We start from the raw sequence: 20,708 nt of genomic DNA, 5'->3' as shown, positions 1-20,708 counted from the left end.
TACAAGTACTGTCGTCTTATTCTTGATAGAGGCCATTCAGTCAGCATCCACTACAATAGTATCGCTTTTCATAGATCATTCAATTTGTTTCTATTCTATGATAGCTGTGAATATAGCCTGCCTAGATCTGGTCAGGCTCACTGACTTAGCAGCCACATATGTCATGGTGTCCCAACTGCACCTATCACTACTGTTCATGCTTTTGATCACTGGTTTGTCTGGTCCAGACTCAGTTATTTAAAGACTGCTGCCGTATTGTTGATATTGTTGCGGCGTTAAACAACAACAACAACAACGAAATCAAACAATCATTCACTGGTAACTTCATGTGGTTGAGTTTACCATGATTTTGTTAAGGTTTCTGATCGCAAAGTCACCAAATTGTACATTACTCTATCATCCAATATATGACAACAAAAGCAGTGCATGGCTGGTGTCACATTACCCATCACAATTACAAAACTTTGATACAAATCTATTTGTCGTCAGTATATGACCTTTGGACATGTATGTGTACTGAATGTAGGAGACCGGGAGAGATCTCAATACAGATCATAGCTTGTGGTCGGTAAATCCATGCCCACAGCACAGGATTTGATTGTCATGCAACAACTGTGTTACAAATAGATGGAAAACATACTGGTGATGATGCAACGATGAAGATGCACTGTTGATAATCACATTAACGCACATAAACGATTGAAATAACTAACCCGAGAAACAGGTAACCCACTTTGCAAGACAAGAAGGGAAGTAACTCTAAAGTCTAACTAGATCTACTTTTCGTGAGTGCATTTGAACCAACGTTTCATGTTCCATACTCAGAAGAAACTCATGACTTTCATTTTTCACTTTGATTGTGTTATTGTGATGCTGATTGACGATACTTATAACTAGTAACTGTTCTATATATACGTTACTTTGATTTGTATAGCAGATCTACTTTCATCTTCACCTATACGGTCCTTTCACGCATGCAGAAAATCTTTTCATCTACACATTTGAGATTGAGTTTTCTATGTATGTATTATGTAGTTCTAAGATACTTTCAGTACCTGTCCATATACATGTTTGCTGCTTGAATTAGGCGTATAGTTATTAAATCTGTCATATGTGACCCTAGCTAGAAAAATCAACTATCGTCGGCTTTGTACACATATGTGCGCGCGTGCGCGTTAGTGTATATTATAACTTAACGTTTTTCAACTTGTTAGTCGATTATTTTGGGGGGCCAATTCTGTATTTTCCAACTTAACCGAAATGGTTTCAATAAGTATCAGAACTACAAAAATCAAATTGAATACTTTCATTCAACAAAACTTCATACGTTCGGATACGTGTATGTAAATACGTTTTTATTGGATGTTCTGACAGTCTAGTAGCGACAAATCGAGGTTGAAAGTCAGGCAGGTCGGTCATCACTCATGGAGATAGACATAAGACAATACCGACCGGGAAGTGTTGTTTACTAGATGAAATATATGGTTACCAAGTCGATAAACTCAGTTGATATATGCCATATCCTAATAACATCTTGTACACAAATGTAAGTATCATCTTCGTAGATATAAGTGTGATCAGTGTAGATATGTCTTATTGCCTTTAGACTGAGGCTTTAACATGAATTCCATGTGGATTGATGTCCCGCAAGGTTGTTTTACTTACTCATTCTCACAATCAATTAGGGGTTCGCTCGTCACACTGCGGATCCGGGTTTGATTCCCCACATGGGTCCAATGAGTCAAGCCCATTTCTGGTATCCTCTGCTGTGATATTGCTTGAATATTTCTAAAAGCGGCCTAGAACAACTCTCCCGCTCATTCCATCACTGTGGCTAGTGGCTTCCTTTCATGTCATGTAACACGAGTTAACTCCCTTGAATTCAACAACGGGCGATAACTTTCAGTTAACTTACTTGTGGACGACGTTGAAATATACGGTATTTTTATACTGAAAAAATGATTGAGATATAAGTCCCTTTCGTATATGCGAGATTTGTGCAGCTACCTACATATCTCTTTCTACATAACAAGTGTTCCCAGAAATTAATTCTGAATCAAGTGAAAGACGAGCCGACATTTTGAATTCTGTACGCGGACTGTGTACTTTCTACATATCGTGAGCTCGAAGATGAATTCTACGTCAGTCTGCACAAATGGTTGGTATGAAATACTAGCATTATATTCCGGTTCCTTTCACTCTGATATTTTTAAATGTAGATCAGAATTTTTATAAGGAAGGCAGTGGGATATTTCTTCTTGCAGTCATGTGACCCGATAACTCACACGCACACGCACACGCACACGCACACACATGAACAATACACCACACACACGTACATGTCAGACACAAATAGTTCATCAAATAAAGTATCCAAGATAAGCATTAGATGGACAGCAGGCAGGACAAGTATGCACACACAGCCACAACAATAATACCATTGAAGCGTGTTTCTTATGCACACATATTTAGTAAAACTAAGTATCAGTGAGCAAGAGTACCCATATTATCCAGGATATGCATCAGGTGTCCGTCAAATTTAGTTCATATTTTAATTATGAATGCTTAGTCAATGTCATATGACCAGAACTCCCGTTTAGTTGCAAGCAACTTGCCGTTGTTGTTGAATTCAATTCAATATTTATCAATGACGGCCTGACCCAGTGGATGTAGGTCATATCTACTGGGTTTACATACAATGAGACACGCCTGGGACAAAAGTTGTTTGATAAACACGAATGAATTAAAATAGAATGGGTGCATTGTCTGATAAGGTCTTGGTGTTTGTTTTTCGTCTTGTTGTTTACACTATCAATATGATGATCTTCCCTGGTTGACAACCATGAAAATACTCCACTTCATATGGGGAAAGGTGAGACACATCCATTAAAGTGAGACTAAAGCGTGGATTATATAAAAAGATCATTGATTCAGTTGGACACAAAATCGTTATTCCTTATTATGCCTCAACTATTCTACTGCTTCAGTACATCTGTAGTGTGAATGATCCCGAATGTTCTTTTTCTACCCTGGTTTAACATATTACCATTGTCTTATATTACTCAGAGCGTATCCTAAAATTATAGTTTCCTAGCAAAGGACAGCATTTCTATTTCCTTAAAATATCACCTCTTTGCATGTAGAATTGCAGATTACCATAACGACTATTGTTATGGTATGAAGTTTTAAAAATCGGTTTGTGCTGTTACAGTGATGGGGGATCCAAAGTTTTAGTTAATCGTCATCATCACTTATATTCTAAGATCTTTTCCAACTCAAGCTGATTGGTTTCTTTTTCTCACCCACTCCTAGGAGGAGGAACCATTCCAGCATAATCACTCACCATGCAAGTTGAATATTCGTGGGTAGTCATATGTGTTAGACTTCCAAACTTTCTGCTAGTTGTAATCTGCGGATATAGGACATTTTTACCTTTATTCATTTTTCATAATCTAATTATAAAATACCAAAGCTCCACAATGAACAAGGAAGTCAGTAATGTTTTGATAACGATTCATTTTGAGTAATTTTGGGAGCAAATCTAAATTGCTTACAATCTTTCATAGGCCTGGAAGTTTCAGTTTGCTGCTTTGGAAGATATCCTAACTAAGGTTGTATTTAGCTATTGGCTGTCTGTTCAATACTGCAGAGGTGAGGTAGCCCTGTGGTTTAAACCTTAGCTCCTCTGACAGAAGACCCGTTCGATTGCTACATTGGTGCATGTACGATGTTTGAAGTTCATTTCAGGTTCCCCCCCCCCCCCCCCCCCCCCCACCGTGATGTTGCATGAATATTGCTAAAAGCCGTGTAAACCTAATCTCACCCAATGTCCAATACTAGTTATTATCTGCAGTCATGATACACTTTGAATTTGTGACCAGTCACTTCACTATTACAGACGAGAACGAGTTCTCGGAGGATCTGTTACGGCGTTCCATGTCCACTCCCCTCCCTTGCCTGACAGATGAGGAGGATGAAGATGAGGACAAGCCATCCAGCCCCTGGGTGAAGGCAATGGGAGGGACAGGCGACATTGGGGTGGTACCTTTCACTGAGTCCTTTAAATTAAGCCAGGAAGAGGTAAAATGCTGCTTTCCAAAAGACTGTGATGTGTGAGAAACTATATATGTTTACATATAATAAAAATATATAATGTACAACAGACCTCTGAAAAAATGTAAAATGATTATGGACCTATTGAAATAATTTATCAATTGATATAATCTACCAGGAATAACAAAACAAACCAACCTTTAAAGCTGCACATCATGCATTTTCGACTTGGGAGTAATTAGTCAAAAAAGAACACGATATGACATTTGAATGTTTTTATTGTCATTTAGACTGAATCACGATTTATTTACTTACTTAACACTTGATTTAAAATGCGAACTTTCCTGACAATACACACTAGCTGATGTAAAACAAATATATTAGGACTTAACGAACCTCCTTTAAGACTATTAGAACCGTAATGTCAACATCAATAATTACTAGTAACTATTTGCCAGATGAAGCTGAGCTGGATTTCAAAGCTATTTTTGTTTGCAGTAGTTTTTGTCATTGTATCTCCTTTACACTAATGGAGAGAAAACAGACATCAGTAAAGCATTAATTCTGTGCAAAGTCTGGTATGTATGGTCTGTGAAAATAAGGCTTTCTGTCTTGGGGCAACACATATGCACCAGAGAGTCATGGGGATCGCAGATAGGGGAAAATAATAGTGAGGGTGCGTTTTCTTTTTGTAACCTGTTAAAGTAGAGTTTCCAAATTTCAATTTCAGTTTGTTTTTTATTAATTTTTAAAATTTTCCTTTTTTTTGCTTTTGTTTTCGTGTTGTTGTTTTTCTATTGTTTTTCGTTTTGTTTGCTTTGCCGCTTTTACAAAGATTTCAGCAGTATCAGGGCGGGGGACACCACAAATGGGGGTATTTTTGTGTGTGCGTGTGTGTGTCTTTGTAGAGCATATACGAACATATACGAACATTGGTCTTCGGCGTGGCGAACGTTTGAAGCCTAAAGCTACCCCAACGCCTCTCATATCAAGGTAGACATGACATTGCCTTTTAGGTTCTTGTATTTGCTGGTTTGTCAGTTTGTTTCTTTACCTGAATGTTGTTTAACACCAGACCAGCCCATATCCCAGCTACTCTTCAGCGGTCGTGAAGGAGTGAGTGTGCTTGGCTTTATGCCGCTTTTACAAAGATTTCAACAGTATCAGGGCGGGGGACACCTCAAATGGCCTTCACACTGTACCCGCATCGAACCCAGGTCTTTGGTGTGACGAACGAGCGCTTCCACCACTTGGCCACCCCACTCCTGTCATAAGAAATCGAGGTTGGGCCAGACAATCCGGTGGTTGATATAATGACCATCCATCTACGATGACGTGCACTAACCAAGCAAGCACTCTGACTACGCAATTCCGTTAGTCGCCTCTTACTACTACCATGGTTGTTAAGCATATATTCTTCAAGCCCAGATCTTCACATTGAAGATTCTTATCAATGGTCTAGTTGTTTGTGTTACATGTGCTTCTATCTCTACAGGACTCGGAAGTTCCAGGTGACCAATGGCCAGAGGGCGACGAAGAGACCGATTCCTGTATGGGTAAGTGAACGAGTGAGCGGGTCCATACTCCAACTGTATAATGACAGACAACACAATGTGTCACACATTGGGTCTGTGCGGGGATTAAACTATGTCTGCCTCTGTTTAACCCAGCACTTTAATCACAGTTAATGAGTTTAGTTTTACGTTCAGCAGTACTCCAGCTGTATGGCGGCGGTCTGTAAATAACCAGTGATCAAATAGCAGCATTGATCTACACAACTGGGAACCGATGACATGTATCAACCAAATCAGCGAGTCTGGTCTTCCGATTCCGAAAGCCGTCTCTCACAACATGAATGTGTTACTGAAGACAAATTCTAAACCGCATCTTCACGAGTCTCATCACAGTTGCTACTTGGAATATCGAAAGAAAAAGAAAACATGTAAACAAATTACATTTATAGATAGTTGGTAGATGTGGAAACGACATCAAACAGGAGTAAACAGAAAATATTTTTGAAGTATTTCAACGTAAAATAAGCCATTAACAAATACTAGTATATGGCCTTCCTTGTCTGGTATCTTGCAGGAAATAATCGTTTTCTTGACAATATCATTTATTGGACATTTCCACTACAAGCTCCACTCCCATGACGCAAATCAAGGCATTCACCCATAAGTGCTTTTTATGTCATGTTCTACTTAGTCATTCCTGTTGAGGTGGTTATTTCTGCACAAACTGAATGACATAGTGTTGAATGATCATCACGAATCGATTCATCAAACGTCTCGACTAACTTCAAAAGTCACGTTTAAATAGCGAGTCCATTACCCTTCCGTAAAAATGTGTCCATATCAGTTTCCTGTCTACTTGAACAGAGATTTTGTTCATGTAAAGTGGGCCTAGTTAAACGGAGTTTCTAATTTAAGAACGAATAATGACGGACTGTCTGTTTCCCAAGATATTTAGTGTGACGTCACAATATTCTTTAAGTGGCACCTACCCAGAGCAGGTAATATCATAGTTCAATGGACATCACATTGTTACACGACATGATTATACAGATAAATATTATGGTAAAGAGATTGGATCACCCATCATACCATCCACGCTTCCCCAAATCCTCAAAAGCCGACACCGTCGGGATACTTTTTTTGAATCAGACAAGAACTGCCGGGGATATTTTCAAATAAGGGTATCCACCTTATTTATTGTCCCACTGTTTAGGTTGAAGCAGTTCTGCCAAGATGGACAGCTGCTCCCAGTCCCGTGTCCGTCACGGTGGAGGGCGTAGGACCACCTGACGTGTTTACTGTCATAATGCAGACCTCCCAAAATACAGATAGAAATAGCACAGATATTGATAGGGCCATGCTGGTCACCCCTGATTAATGAATGGTCTGGTCCACACTTTGGTAAATATGAAGAACAAGGGACACCAATTGCAAGTCAGAATGATCAGATAGTTTTCTCCCTTTGGCGACAACTACAACAGATTTCATGTTGTCATGAACACGAAATATTTCTCCATGGATACCTTGTCTTAAAAAGAAAGTAATTTATTTTGGTTAACCATGTCGAATGCATTCTTGAAATCCACGACAGAACAGTGGAATCTGCCTTTTCTTCGAGTTTCATTTTGAAGAATGAATATATTGTCAACCGCTGAAGGATTTTTTTCCAAACCTCCCATGGTGTTCCCCAATGACTCCATCATTCTCGACAAAGGTGTTAATGATCTTGTTTATGGTAAATGTACATAATATACGCACGGTGTTCAACAACGATGTGCCCCTATAGTTAACAGGTTCATTATTACTTACCATTTTCTACATATACAGTTATAGGTATTTGTGATAGCAGTAGACCATGGAGCTGGGAAATGAAGTATACATTATATTTGTGAATACAATAGAGCAGGGTATGGTGCAATCACATCTTAGTTTTCCAGAAAATTCCGTTGGGATAGCGTCGTCTCATGGTTACTTATTCAGTTAAGCATCGTCTGTTGCAGATTCTGTATCGGCAATGGTTTTAGCACAAGACAGTTCATCATTGACACAATCAATTTAATATTCATAACTGTGAACTATTTCTGTTAAGTAATATAATAGTATCCAGTATAAATATCTCCCTCCTGGTCACAGTCATCTCGTGATACAGGATTTAATTAATCTCTTAAATATGTATGCATATTTCTGGTAAAATATTATTCTTGTCAGATTGCCTAGATTAATATTATTTTACAACTTTTAAATATTAGTGATTAAATGAATATTGGTGGATTTTTCTTAATCAAGACTACAGCCTACTAATCACCAATCGTAACAAATGTTGTTTTAAAGGGTCTGCCTTTTGGGAGGATACCCCTGACGTAATTAGATTCTTGGCGAGAAACATTAAAAACAGACATTTGATTTATTTGAATGGGTAAAGAAAATGACCACCACTTTGCCATCGCTAGTAAAGTCTGAAACTTTACTTAGGTACATAGGTACATAGGTACATACAGTTTCTAATTCGTAGTAATTGCTTATATGTATTTCTTATCCAACAATGACTTGCAACGTGTTATACATAAATGTCTGAGAACACAGTCTTGGGACTGCCATCAATTTTAGGAATTGTGGTACTTGTGTCAGACAATGGTGGAAATGCTTGTTGTGCTTTGTGAAAACAACGAACCATTGTATCCCTCAGTCTAATTTATTTCTGTGTGGTTTTCTCTAGAGAACTACGAATGGAGCCTGATACCATGTGGACACTAGCTGTGAACTTTAGTTACTCCGCAAGGGACAAAGATTCACTGACATGTAAACCGGGCGTCATGCCGGGCAGTACTTCGTTGTACACTAATTATCCTGTATTGTTTAATTCTGAGAGTGATGTTGCATGGAAATGTAGATATGAATGCAAATTATGAAGAGAATTTATCGAGGATGATCTTACTTTGTTGTTTAACGCCACTCTCTGCAATATTCCGGCGATATAGAGGTGACGTGTAAATAACGAAGACAATCCAGGGATTGGCCACATGAGCATCGATCTACGAAATTGTGATACGATGAAATACATCTACCAGTTTTCACACAACCACACCCTGGCGTTTTCACAGGATCAGTTCACGTACCTGCTGGCACATCAGAGGTGACCTGAAGGTGGTGTGTGATCTGAACTTGGTGAGGTGGTCTTCTATGTTGTCTCTCAGCCTCCTCAGCCTCTCCCTGTACCTCTCATACTCCAAGTCCGCCACTACCCAGGCCCAGTGGAAGGGGGTGGACGCGTCTGTAAAGTAAAAGGGACATCTGGGTGATTTGTTTGTTTGTTGTTCAGCGCCGCATTCAGCAATATTCCGACCATGCACCGGCGGTTTGTAAATAATCGGGAGAAAATGCTTTTGGTTTTCGCTCCGAGGTTTATCCTACGAACGGGGACGGTGTGGAAACCAAGTGTTAAAGCGTTCGCTCGTCACGCCGAAGACCCGGGTTCGATGTACAATGTGTGAAGCCCGCCGTGACATTGCTGGAATATTGCTAAAAGCGTCGTAAAATAAACTCACTCACGTATCCTAAGAACGAGAATGCGTAGAGGGCTTCATGAATATGATAAATATGTTATTCAGTGGAATCGGAATATGCTAAGACGTGTCCAGATCTGACCTGACCTGATAAAAGGTAATGAATTTATGTACATGATAACTGCATTTTCTGTCATTTTGACACCGATGAGTCTGACATCTCGTCATTTACATCTCGAGTACCATATTGTAGTTCCATCTACGTGAATATTATCATAGGTGTCTTAATTGCAATATTCATTGTTTTTTATGTCATATTGACATATGCTGTATTTGTATTGCTTTTGAATTTTACTGAAAACTATGACGATTTCTTGACTTAGTAATCTTTTATCATAATTGCAGGTTAATGACAATTATTTTTCAACTTATTGTTTCAACTTAGAAATCGACTCACAAGAAGCAGTGAAAATCTGACGTTAATTAACATGTACCTGTCAATACCATAGGTTGTTCAGGTGGAACCACTATATACAGGATATTTACTTTGTTTTGAGTATGTGTGCGTGCACATGTCACATTTGATCTGATCGTAAAGCTTCACGAGCTTTGACAAGATAAAGGGAAGTCATTTAATACTTTAATACTTTCCCAATACATTTATAGCGCTTGGACGATCCCTAGTTTAACATTGATCAATGATAATCTTAGCTCTAACAGGAGGTCGTTTTGTGGTGCAAAGCCATTATGATTACGAGCAATATGGACTCAATATGAAATGACTACCATTATTACTGTAACATAAAACAGGAATTTTACGGAAATTGCTATCTTTGTTCTCATCAACCGCAGTTTCCATCAAATGTTCGGTACTGTTCAACTCAGCTTCGACGTGTACAGATGCGAAGTTTTGTCAAACTCGTGTTCTTCAGAAACAATCGCAGTCAACGAAATTGTCATGAGGCAACACCGATAGAGACATGGCACTGAAATGACAGAACAGCTTGACAAAACCTGTTTGACGTGTGCAAACGTGAGTTTGACAACTTTTGAAATATTAGCAACATGGGTTGTCGAACTTTAGTTTGCCGTGTGAGGACCGCTTTATACTTGAGGACGTATTTTCAAGTTGGGGAGTTTACCTTTCTTTCCTGGAAATAAAGAACTGGTTCAACCAACACAGTTATTTGTCTTATTGCAACTTTGAGACCAGACTGTGCATACATGTACATACAATGACCGTGGAAGGCTTAGTTTATTATTTTAGGAAAACACACCAAAAAAGCAAACAGACAATATAACTCATCGGGAAAATATGTGTGTTTGTTTATCTAGGTGGCGTATTGTAATGCTGGCTATGGCACTCCCTACTCTATGGCTCGCTCGTAAACCTTCTGATGCGTTTTGGTTATTTATTCCCCTGTGTCCAAGTGATAATAATGCTTCTCAAACGAGTTACTGCATGTCGGAGTTTATGGACAACAACTTTTGTTTATTCTCTATTCGACGTTTCAGAGCTAATTCTTGTGAATGCATTTACCAAATTCTTCTCTAACCTCTATTTTTCTCTTTTCGCAGATACGATGGGCTATCAAAAGGTTTTGAGCTTATATACTGTGTATGATAGAAACAACTATGATACTGAAGAATGGTTTATGTCATTCACAGAAACGTAATATTGGCTCGCACATATAGTTTCCGGGAGCATGGCATCTAATCGAGTGACTGGGAAGGGTTGTAATGTCAGCATCGCAGTAATCAGAACACGCACCATCCTAAAGGTGCAACAGTATCAGTCTGCATCACACAATGCATCATAACAACGTCGTCTCGTCACAACGTCATCTCATCGCGACATCGTCACATGCTCACCTCAAACACTCATCGGAGCATCGTTTCACTTGATGCAAAACAGTATCTGTAATATCGCATAGTAACACGCCACACATCAAAACATTATATCGTAATATCGCATCGTAGCAGAACAGGCCTTAAAACATCATGTCGCAATATTGCATCGTAACACCACATGTTTAAAAACGTTAGATCGTAATATCGCATCGTAGCACAACATCCCTCAATACATATCGTTACATCGCATCGTAACACAGCATGAACCAATACATATCGCAATATTACATCGGGACACAACATGCCTCAAAGCATATCGTTACACCGCATCGTAACACAGCATGAACCAATACATATCGTAATATTACATCGGGACACAACATGCCTCAAAGCATATCGTTACACCGCATCGTAACACAGCATGAACCAATACATATCGTAATATTACATCGGGACACAACATGCCTCAAAGCATATTGTTACACCGCATCGTAACACAGCATGAACCAATACATATCGTAATATTACATCGGGACACAACATGCCTCAAAGCATATCGTTACACCGCATCGTAACACAGCATGAACCAATACATATCGTAATATTACATCGGGACACAACATGCCTCAATACATATCGTTACATCGCATCGTAACACAGCATGAACCAATACATATCGTAATATTACATCGGGACACAACATGCCTCAAAGCATATCGTTACACCGCATCGTAACACAGCATGAACCAATACATATCGTAATATTACATCGGGACACAACATGCCTCAAAGCATATCGTTACACCGCATCGTAACACAGCATGAACCAATACATATCGTAATATTACATCGGGACACAACATGCCTCAAAGCATATCGTTACACCGCATCGTAACACAGCATGAACCAATACATATCGTAATATTACATCGGGACACAACATGCCTCAAAGCATATCGTTACACCGCATCGTAACACAGCATGAACCAATACATATCGTAATATTACATCGGGACACAACATGCCTCAAAGCATATCGTTACACCGCATCGTAACACAGCATGAACCAATACATATCGTAATATTACATCGGGACACAACATGCCTCAAAGCATATCGTTACACCGCATCGTAACACAGCATGAACCAATACATATCGTAATATTACATCGTAGCACAACATGCCTCAAAGCATATCATTACACAGCATCGTAACACAGCATGAACCAATACATATCGTAATATTACATCGTAGCACAACATGCCTCAAAGCATATCGTTACACCGCATCGTAACACAGCATGAACCAATACATATCGTAGTATTACATCGGGACACAACATGCCTCAAAGCATATCGTTACACCACATCGTAACACAGCATGAACCAATACATATCGTAATGTTACATCGGGACACAACATGCCTCAAAGCATATCGTTACACCGCATCGTAACACAGCATGAACCAATACACATCGTAATATTACATCGGGACACAACATGCCTCAAAGCATATCGTTACACCGCATCGTAACACAGCATGAACCAATACATATCGTAATATTACATCGTAGCACAACATGCCTCAAAGCATATCGTTACACCGCATCGTAACACAGCATGAACCAATACATATCGTAATATTACATCGTAGCACAACATGCCTCAAAGCATATCGTTACACCGCATCGTAACACAGCATGAACCAATACATATCGTAATATTACATCGGGACACAACATGCCTCAAAGCATATCGTTACACCGCATCGTAACACAGCATGAACCAATACATATCGTAATATTACATCGGGACACAACATGCCTCAAAGCATATCGTTACACCGCATCGTAACACAGCATGAACCAATACATATCGTAATATTACATCGGGACACAACATGCCTCAAAGCATATCGTTACACCGCATCGTAACACAGCATGAACCAATACATATCGTAATATTACATCGGGACACAACATGCCTCAAAGCATATCGTTACACCGCATCGTAACACAGCATGAACCAATACATATCGTAATATTACATCGGGACACAACATGCCTCAAAGCATATCGTTACACCGCATCGTAACACAGCATGAACCAATACATATCGTAATATTACATCGGGACACAACATGCCTCAAAGCATATCGTTACACCGCATCGTAACACAGCATGAACCAATACATATCGTAATATTACATCGGGACACAACATGCCTCAAAGCATATCGTTACACCGCATCGTAACACAGCATGAACCAATACATATCGTAATATTACATCGGGACACAACATGCCTCAAAGCATATCGTTACACCGCATCGTAACACAGCATGAACCAATACATATCGTAATATTACATCGGGACACAACATGCCTCAAAGCATATCGTTACACCGCATCGTAACACAGCATGAACCAATACATATCGTAATATTACATCGTAGCACAACATGCCTCAAAGCATATCGTTACACCGCATCGTAACACAGCATGAACCAATACATATCGTAATATTACATCGTAACACAACATGCCTCAATACATATCGTTACATCGCATCGTAACACAGCATGAACCAATACATATCGTAATATTACATCGGGACACAACATGCCTCAAAGCATATCGTTACACCGCATCGTAACACAGCATGAACCAATACATATCGTAATATTACATCGGGACACAACATGCCTCAAAGCATATCGTTACACCGCATCGTAACACAGCATGAACCAATACATATCGCGACATCGCATCGTAACATAATGCTTCAACCTCGGAAAGTCAAAACATCCTTGATCGAATACAGACATACTGGGCAAACTTGATTATATCTTAGTGGGTTGTACTGGAATTCAACTCATTCGTCTTATGATGTTCTGTGACAATTTCTCCACTTTCTTTCAGCCAGCCCTCTGCTGTCATCGTTACGGTCTGTGTCCTATTCGGACGTTGACTCTACTGACACCCAGCTCTGCCCCGACCAAGGTAGGCAGTCGATGGAATGTGTTTGTCTTATGTCTTAATATTCTAACTATATCACAACGGTTTGCTCGTGAACATGTCCAGGCAAGTCCAGTGACCGAGGCCTAAGTTCTCGAATAAAATGTGCATGCATCATCCAAGTCAGCGAGTCCGATTCCGTTAGTCTCCACCTACGTAAAGCACGGATGAGAGTTCAGTTATCAACATTTTAGCGAGTGTGACCATCCGATTCCGTTAGTCACTTATTACAGCAAGCATGCGTTACTGAAGACAAATTATAACCCGGTTCTTCACGGGTTAACCCTCTGAGATATCATGCCGCAGTTTAACATGAAAACCTCGGACCTAGTCTGAGTGTACCGAGTCGACCAGTCCTTGTTTTATCCTCATCAATGTAGAACCGGGTACGGTACATGTATCATTTTTCAGCATGTTTTGGTAAATCGCATCCAGGATCGAACCGATGACTTTTCTATCTCAACGAAATATATTAAATATCCAACAGAATAATTTTACGGCCCATACCTGGTAAGTCTGGTTGAAATTAGCTATTTTGGTGCTACATCACCATGACCATCGGAGTGGCCGATATTCGTAGCTGTGCGGAAATAAATCAAATATTGTCCAGATTCATGTTTGTCCAAATTTAGTGGGTTTCAGTTCATTCTCTGTTTCACACATACGCTCTGTTTTGACCACTACACCCTTCGACGTTGAATTTATTTATCTTAACAAAATAAAGGTACCTCTTCAGTAAATTAGTGTAATAGCCTATTCAGACCCCACGCGATTATGTACAAGTGATCAAATGTATCAAATAGCACTGATTAATATTCATATATCCATTTTAATGAGCTGGCCTCAACGTTCTGGACTTCTTCTTGTTCTAAGTTGCGCAGCATTGAACGAAACTGCTGTGTATCAATCAATGTTTTCACCTGATTCATTTAGTCTTCTTGTACGGGCAGTAGATTTGCCGAGGATCTATTCTAACCGATATCCCCCGAGGGAACGACGTTCCAAGTCTTGGATCATTAATATCATTGTTCCTATTTTCAACCAAACCATATCAAGTATAGCCAGTTCTTGAACAGCATGCATATCGCAGACATTGATCCACTACAGGCAGTCGTCGCTTAGAAAATCGGTCACATATCGTAACGCCCGTTCTCTGTTCTAGTCCATAATAATTCTCCGGGGGACGATTAAGATTTAACAGTAAAACCGTCCACTGTCCTACCCAGCACGCTATCCCCAAGTCAACAACTCCCCGGAAATTATCCATGGTCGCCGTTAGCGGAATGTATTATGCTTACAGTGTGCGAGAATCTCTCTGATTGCAGCATTTCAAGAGTGTATAATTTCAAAGATATCGCTGAATTTCTCTCTCTGAAATGTCTGAAATATCCCCGAACAGTTGGATCATCGTTATCACAGTTTGTCCAACGATTTAGGAGATATCAGTTTCACACTCAAATCTAGTCGTACAGGAGCACACTTCGCGAGTTTATTTAACGTTCGTACAATCGTATATGGCGTGGTGACTGCAATCCTGGTGCAATGTATGCCTGATTACACAGAACCCGGATATTTCATTACATTGAATGAATGATTACATAGTTCCCGTGAATCTTAAAACGATGCATAGTACCCGCGAAGATCCGGGCTGGAAAATTGGTCTTCATCAAACTATGCTTGTCGTGAGAGGCGCCTAGCGAGATCGGTTCATCACACTCTCTGACTCGGTTGGTGGCTTCAGGCGTCGACCATCATGGAAAACAACACTCAAGCAGACATTCAAATCGAATATTGGCCGTATTCTCAAAATCACCAACCTGGGTCCCGGTTCCCGAAACTCTTGTAAGCCTAAGATCTCGTAACTTTTCTCATAGCATTTGCACCTCCTATGTTACAGTATGCCAGGTACAAATGCTACGAGGAAAATTACGAGATCTTAGGCTGACGAGAGTTTTGTGAAACGGGACCCCGGTCATGTGCCCCTGCTCACAAACTGTCTGCCCAATCCAAGGGACTTAACTCGTCTCCACGCCACCAGAATTTCTCAGTTCAAGACCTCAGGCCTTTTCAATCATGACATTGTCCTAAATGAGTGAGTTTAGTTTCACGCCGGTTTTAGCAATATTACAGCAATATCGAGATACGGATGACACCTTACCTTCTATTTTGATGTACTGGGTAGAGGTGTACTGGTGGGATTACAAATTTCACTTTGGTATATTAATAAGTCAAACAGGTATGTTTGTGTCACATGAAAGTATTTCACGTGAGATACACAACGTGTGTTTTATAGTGAATTTGAATGTTCAAATACTAACTTCCCTAAGTCTTGTTCATACGACCCGTGAAGGTCCCGGGGTAGAATAGGTCTTCAACAACCCATGTTTTCCATAAAAGGCGACTATGCTTGTCGGGATCGGGTGGTCAGTCTTGCTGACTTGGTTGACACATGTCATCGATTCCCAATTTCGCAGATCGATGCTCATGTTGTTGATCACTGAATTGTCTGGTCCAGACTCGATTATTTACAGACCGCCGCCATATAACCGGAATATTCCTGAGTGCGGTGTATAACTAAACTCCCTCACTCACTCTTGTTCATACCTTAGTGACAAGGTTGTATACCCCTGTTAACAATATTTAAAGAAATATCACAGGGGGAGAATACCAGAAAAAGACTTGACACATTGTACCCATATGGGGAATCGAACCCGGGTCTTTGGCATGACGCTTTAACCGCTTGGCTACCCCACCACCTCTTATCCTGAACACATCAACTCCATTGGAAGCCATCATCAGCCGCTGATGGGGGAAATCACACAGCGACGAGATAGACAGCATTTAAACAACAAACCAACAATAGACTCCCAGGTACTAGATATAGCTAAGTGCCCCTTGACAGACAAAGAATCACTTATCCGACCAAATATTGAGTGTAGCGGCGCAATGGACCGCAATAAACCTGAGTTTTGTTTTCCAATTTATCGCCTAGCTAGAAGCTGTATTTAAGCGTGAATTAACAGATATCCGCCCATCCATATTGTTTTGCACTCCTAACAAGGCCAAGCTTGCAAACATATCCTGAAACTATACTCACGTACAAAAGAAAGCGTGCGCTTTCAACAAAAACGTAGATATTCGGTAAACTGTTTCAATTCGATATCATATGTCGACAAAGGTTAGTGTTAGTATTTAGACGACAAAGCGATACGATATACACGATTATGGCAACATAGTTGTGGAAATTATTCAATACTAACTCTCCGTCCACACGACGTCGCCCTGAAAACAGTCGTGTCTGGACCAAACGCCTTGACGAATGTCAATCGCAGACAACGCCTCTTTTCGCAAAGGGTGTTTGACAATGGCTGTACATGTGTATTTGCCAATCCAAGGAATCGATGTCACAAGGAAGCCCTAAATGTCCACAAAAACTGGTGTAAGTGCTACTGTCATATGTTTATCAGGCAAAGGAAAATATTCTTCCCTTTAATCAATACTGACATTAACCAGTATTATTGAAACCAATAACTTGAACCGCCTCACCACCAACTCAGATACACACGAGCATAACCTAGCATTGACTTACAGGCATAATCGATATCAGTTATGCAACAGTAATATAATACCGTTTGTTAAATAATGGATTATCTAACGGAGATAATTGTTTTTGTCACGGGGTTTTAACGGACGACAATGTCATGCCATATGTTACCCTCGGATGTCCATCATGATGATCAATGTACTTAAATATCACCTAGCAATTTACAACACGAAAACATGAAAGAAAACTTGGTAATATAATGTGTGTGCAATTGTTTTGCCACCGGTCCTCCTTGACAAAAGTCATTCAATTGTGGAACATTGTGAGCTTCCCCGTCCTTAAATAATGAAATGATCGGCTATTTCAGTCGCTGGAGGGGTGTTGGAGTAGCCGAGTGGTTAAAACGTTCGCTTGTCTCGCCGAAGATCCGAGTTCGATTTCCTATAGCTACATGGGTACAATGTATGAAGCCCATTTCTGTTGAATCGATATGAATATTGCTGAAATTGGTGTATAACCATATTCACTCGACGGAACGCAGTCACATGACACCCGCTTTTGACCCGTTACACACTTTTTCACGTCATGTGAAAATTGGAATGAAAGTAATCACTTGTATAATTGCTAGCTGGCTAAACGAATACAATCGACAGATTTTTTGTGACTTGGCTTGTTGTTGACGAGAAGTAAGAATCGGTGAATAATTTCACACTAATCGGTTCCCCAGTGGGTACAATGTTTGGTAGCCATTACTCTGGGCAAATAACCAGTTCTGTTTTCAGTATTTTGACGCGTCGCTACATGGAAGCAGGCCCCAGTTCAAGCAACAGTATATTTGCTTACAGAATTGAAAACCGATTTTCATCCACAATTTCGTACCTATTCGATACTTTCACCACGATGAGTACACACTAAGATGCGCGATCGAAAATACAACTACACATATTTGAAGGCAAATGTTTTAAGGAAGCGAACATGGTTTCAGTTTTTGTGGATTTAATATTCATTAGGGCAGGGCTGTTTGTGTAGGATATCTGGATCTGGGATCTGGAATGTACATGGAAACCGTTGTGGCACAGACAGTTTCCTTGTCCATACAGAATGAAATCGGATATTAATCGACCGTTCAGAATTCATGGATAGCGAAGGCAACGGTGTTTTTTTTTATGTAGAAGCTTGTACAATGTGAATAACCCACCCCCACCCCCTCTCTCCAAACAGGATCTTAACAGTAAATCTAAACGTTAGAAATGGATGGATGGCTGACGACTAGTTCTAACAATCATCTTGGGAATCATGTGGGAATGTTCAGAAATTGTGTGTGGACTTACGACTATCTTGCCGCGCTTCGGAAATCTTTCATGATGATGTGACCAAGTGTTCGAATGAGAGAGTCGCCCTAATAATTACTTGTGGTATGCCAACTCCCTGCTCGCAACCTTGAGTAATTTCCCTTGGAATAGTTTCCACGCATCTTTGACCATTTGACCAATTCCACCATCGTAACTCCCAGCGACAACGACAATCGTAGCTAAGATCGCTCAGTGGAAATATCAATAGTCCTTACTACCCCACACTAGTGTCACTATCGATAGTGTCAGTGCACAGAGAACTGAACCATTGTTGAACCTCTGGCAATCATTCTGTTTGCCCGAGCATGGTCGGCTGAACGTGGCATGGCCGGATTTGTTTTTCACTTGTGATCACAATTATAATTAAACAGAGACTAGCTCGTAGCATTCTAATAGACTGCTTTGCTTGGCAAAGAATGCCAGACAATATATCATGTGACCATTCTTTTCTTTCTCGTTTAACCCTTTATCTGCAGTATGCCTATTTGACAACTCTATGTAAATATTTTAGTCACGGGTAGACAAAAGAATGGTTAATATCACGAGCATCGGTCCTTGTCGAGATACGATGATCACCGATAAGCCAGAGTCAGTTGACATCCTTTCTCCTTTCCCACCCCCTTCAACTGAAACACAAATTGGAGCCCGTGAAGATCCAGGTTACAAGTGATTTTCAGCAACCTGTACATGTCGTAAGAGGTCACTGACGTCGACGTGATGGGGTGGTCAGGCTCTCTGACTTTATTAACACATGTCATCATATCCCGTAGATCGATGAAAATGCTTTTGACCACTGGATTGTCTGGCTCAGGCTCGATTATTCACAAACCGACCCGTGAAGGTCCCGGGGTAGAATAGGTCTTCAGCAACCCATGCTTGCCATAAAAGGCGACTCAGCTTGTCGTAAGATGCGACTAACGGGATCGGGTGGTCAGGCTCGCTGACTTGGTTGACGCATGTCATCGGTTCCCAATTTCGCAGATCGATGCTCATGTTGTTGATCACTGGATTGTCTGGTCCAGACTCGATTATTTACAGACCGCCGCCATATAGCTGTAATATTGCTGAGTGCGGCGTAAAACTAAACCCACTCACTCACTCACAAACCGCCGCTGCATAGCCATAATATTGCTGAATGCGGCGCTGAACAACAAACAAACAAATCACCCAGATGTCCCTTTTACTTCACAGACGCGTCCACCCCCTTCCACTGGGCCTGGGTAGTGGCGGACTTGGTGTATGAGAGGTACGGGGAGAGGATGAGGAGGCTGAGAGACAACATAGAAGACCACCTCACCAAGTTCAGATCACACACCACCTTCAGGTCACCTCTGATGTGTCAGCAGGTACGTGAAACTGATCCTGTCTGAAAGCCAGAGTGTGGTTGTACATAACATCCTTAACGCTACTACACTGAATTATATATCGTATCGTGAGGCTGTGTTTGAAGCGCAAAGTCACGCTTTTCCGACAATATTTTGATCCACGATATATACACTGGGACATATACACACACTTTAGCTTCCTATTGATGCAGTGAAAGACTTATTACCCATTACGGCTTGCCTGAAATCTATAATTGAAACTTTCAGGCGAACAATTTCCGAAACAGATCGCACTTGCCATATAAGGAATGTAGACAATATTCAACACTTAGATCAATTTGTACAACGGTGTTGTATCTTGGTGCGTCTTGCTTATTTCTTGTTGCGTGCAATACACCAGTCTGATCCACATCTATTTATTTGCCGTTTTTGTGCGTGTTTGTTGGTTTGTTTCGTTGTTTGTGTTTGACCAATTTATTACAGTGACTGCATTGTCCACTGATTAAAGTCACTCATGTAAGCTACTCTTAGCGACCCGTGAAGGTCCGG

The 20,708-nt window shown here is 40.5% G+C and overlaps 2 protein-coding genes across 2 annotated transcripts in view; one reads left to right on the top strand and one right to left on the bottom strand.

The window, feature by feature from the left end:
• Nucleotides 1-761, bottom strand: part of LOC137294790 (acyl-CoA dehydrogenase family member 10-like) — a 29,959-nt gene extending 29,198 nt beyond the window's left edge. The window contains exon 1 of the mRNA XM_067825904.1: nucleotides 714-761. The gene's annotated coding sequence lies outside the window, so the exon portion shown is untranslated. The remainder of the gene's footprint in view (nucleotides 1-713) is intronic.
• A 1,369-nt stretch (nucleotides 762-2,130) lies between these two features.
• Nucleotides 2,131-20,204, top strand: LOC137273946 (uncharacterized). Its single transcript, XM_067806865.1, has 5 exons — nucleotides 2,131-2,158; nucleotides 3,899-4,080; nucleotides 5,549-5,609; nucleotides 13,843-13,923; nucleotides 20,026-20,204. Exons 1-5 carry the CDS (start codon nucleotides 2,131-2,133, stop codon nucleotides 20,202-20,204), a joined length of 531 nt encoding a protein of 176 aa, XP_067662966.1.
• Nucleotides 20,205-20,708: the final 504 nt, after the last annotated feature.

Source organism: Haliotis asinina, chromosome 1 (genome assembly GCF_037392515.1).
Source record: "Haliotis asinina isolate JCU_RB_2024 chromosome 1, JCU_Hal_asi_v2, whole genome shotgun sequence".
NCBI lineage: Eukaryota > Metazoa > Mollusca > Gastropoda > Lepetellida > Haliotidae > Haliotis > Haliotis asinina.
This window is presented reverse-complemented; position numbering and strand designations above follow the sequence as displayed.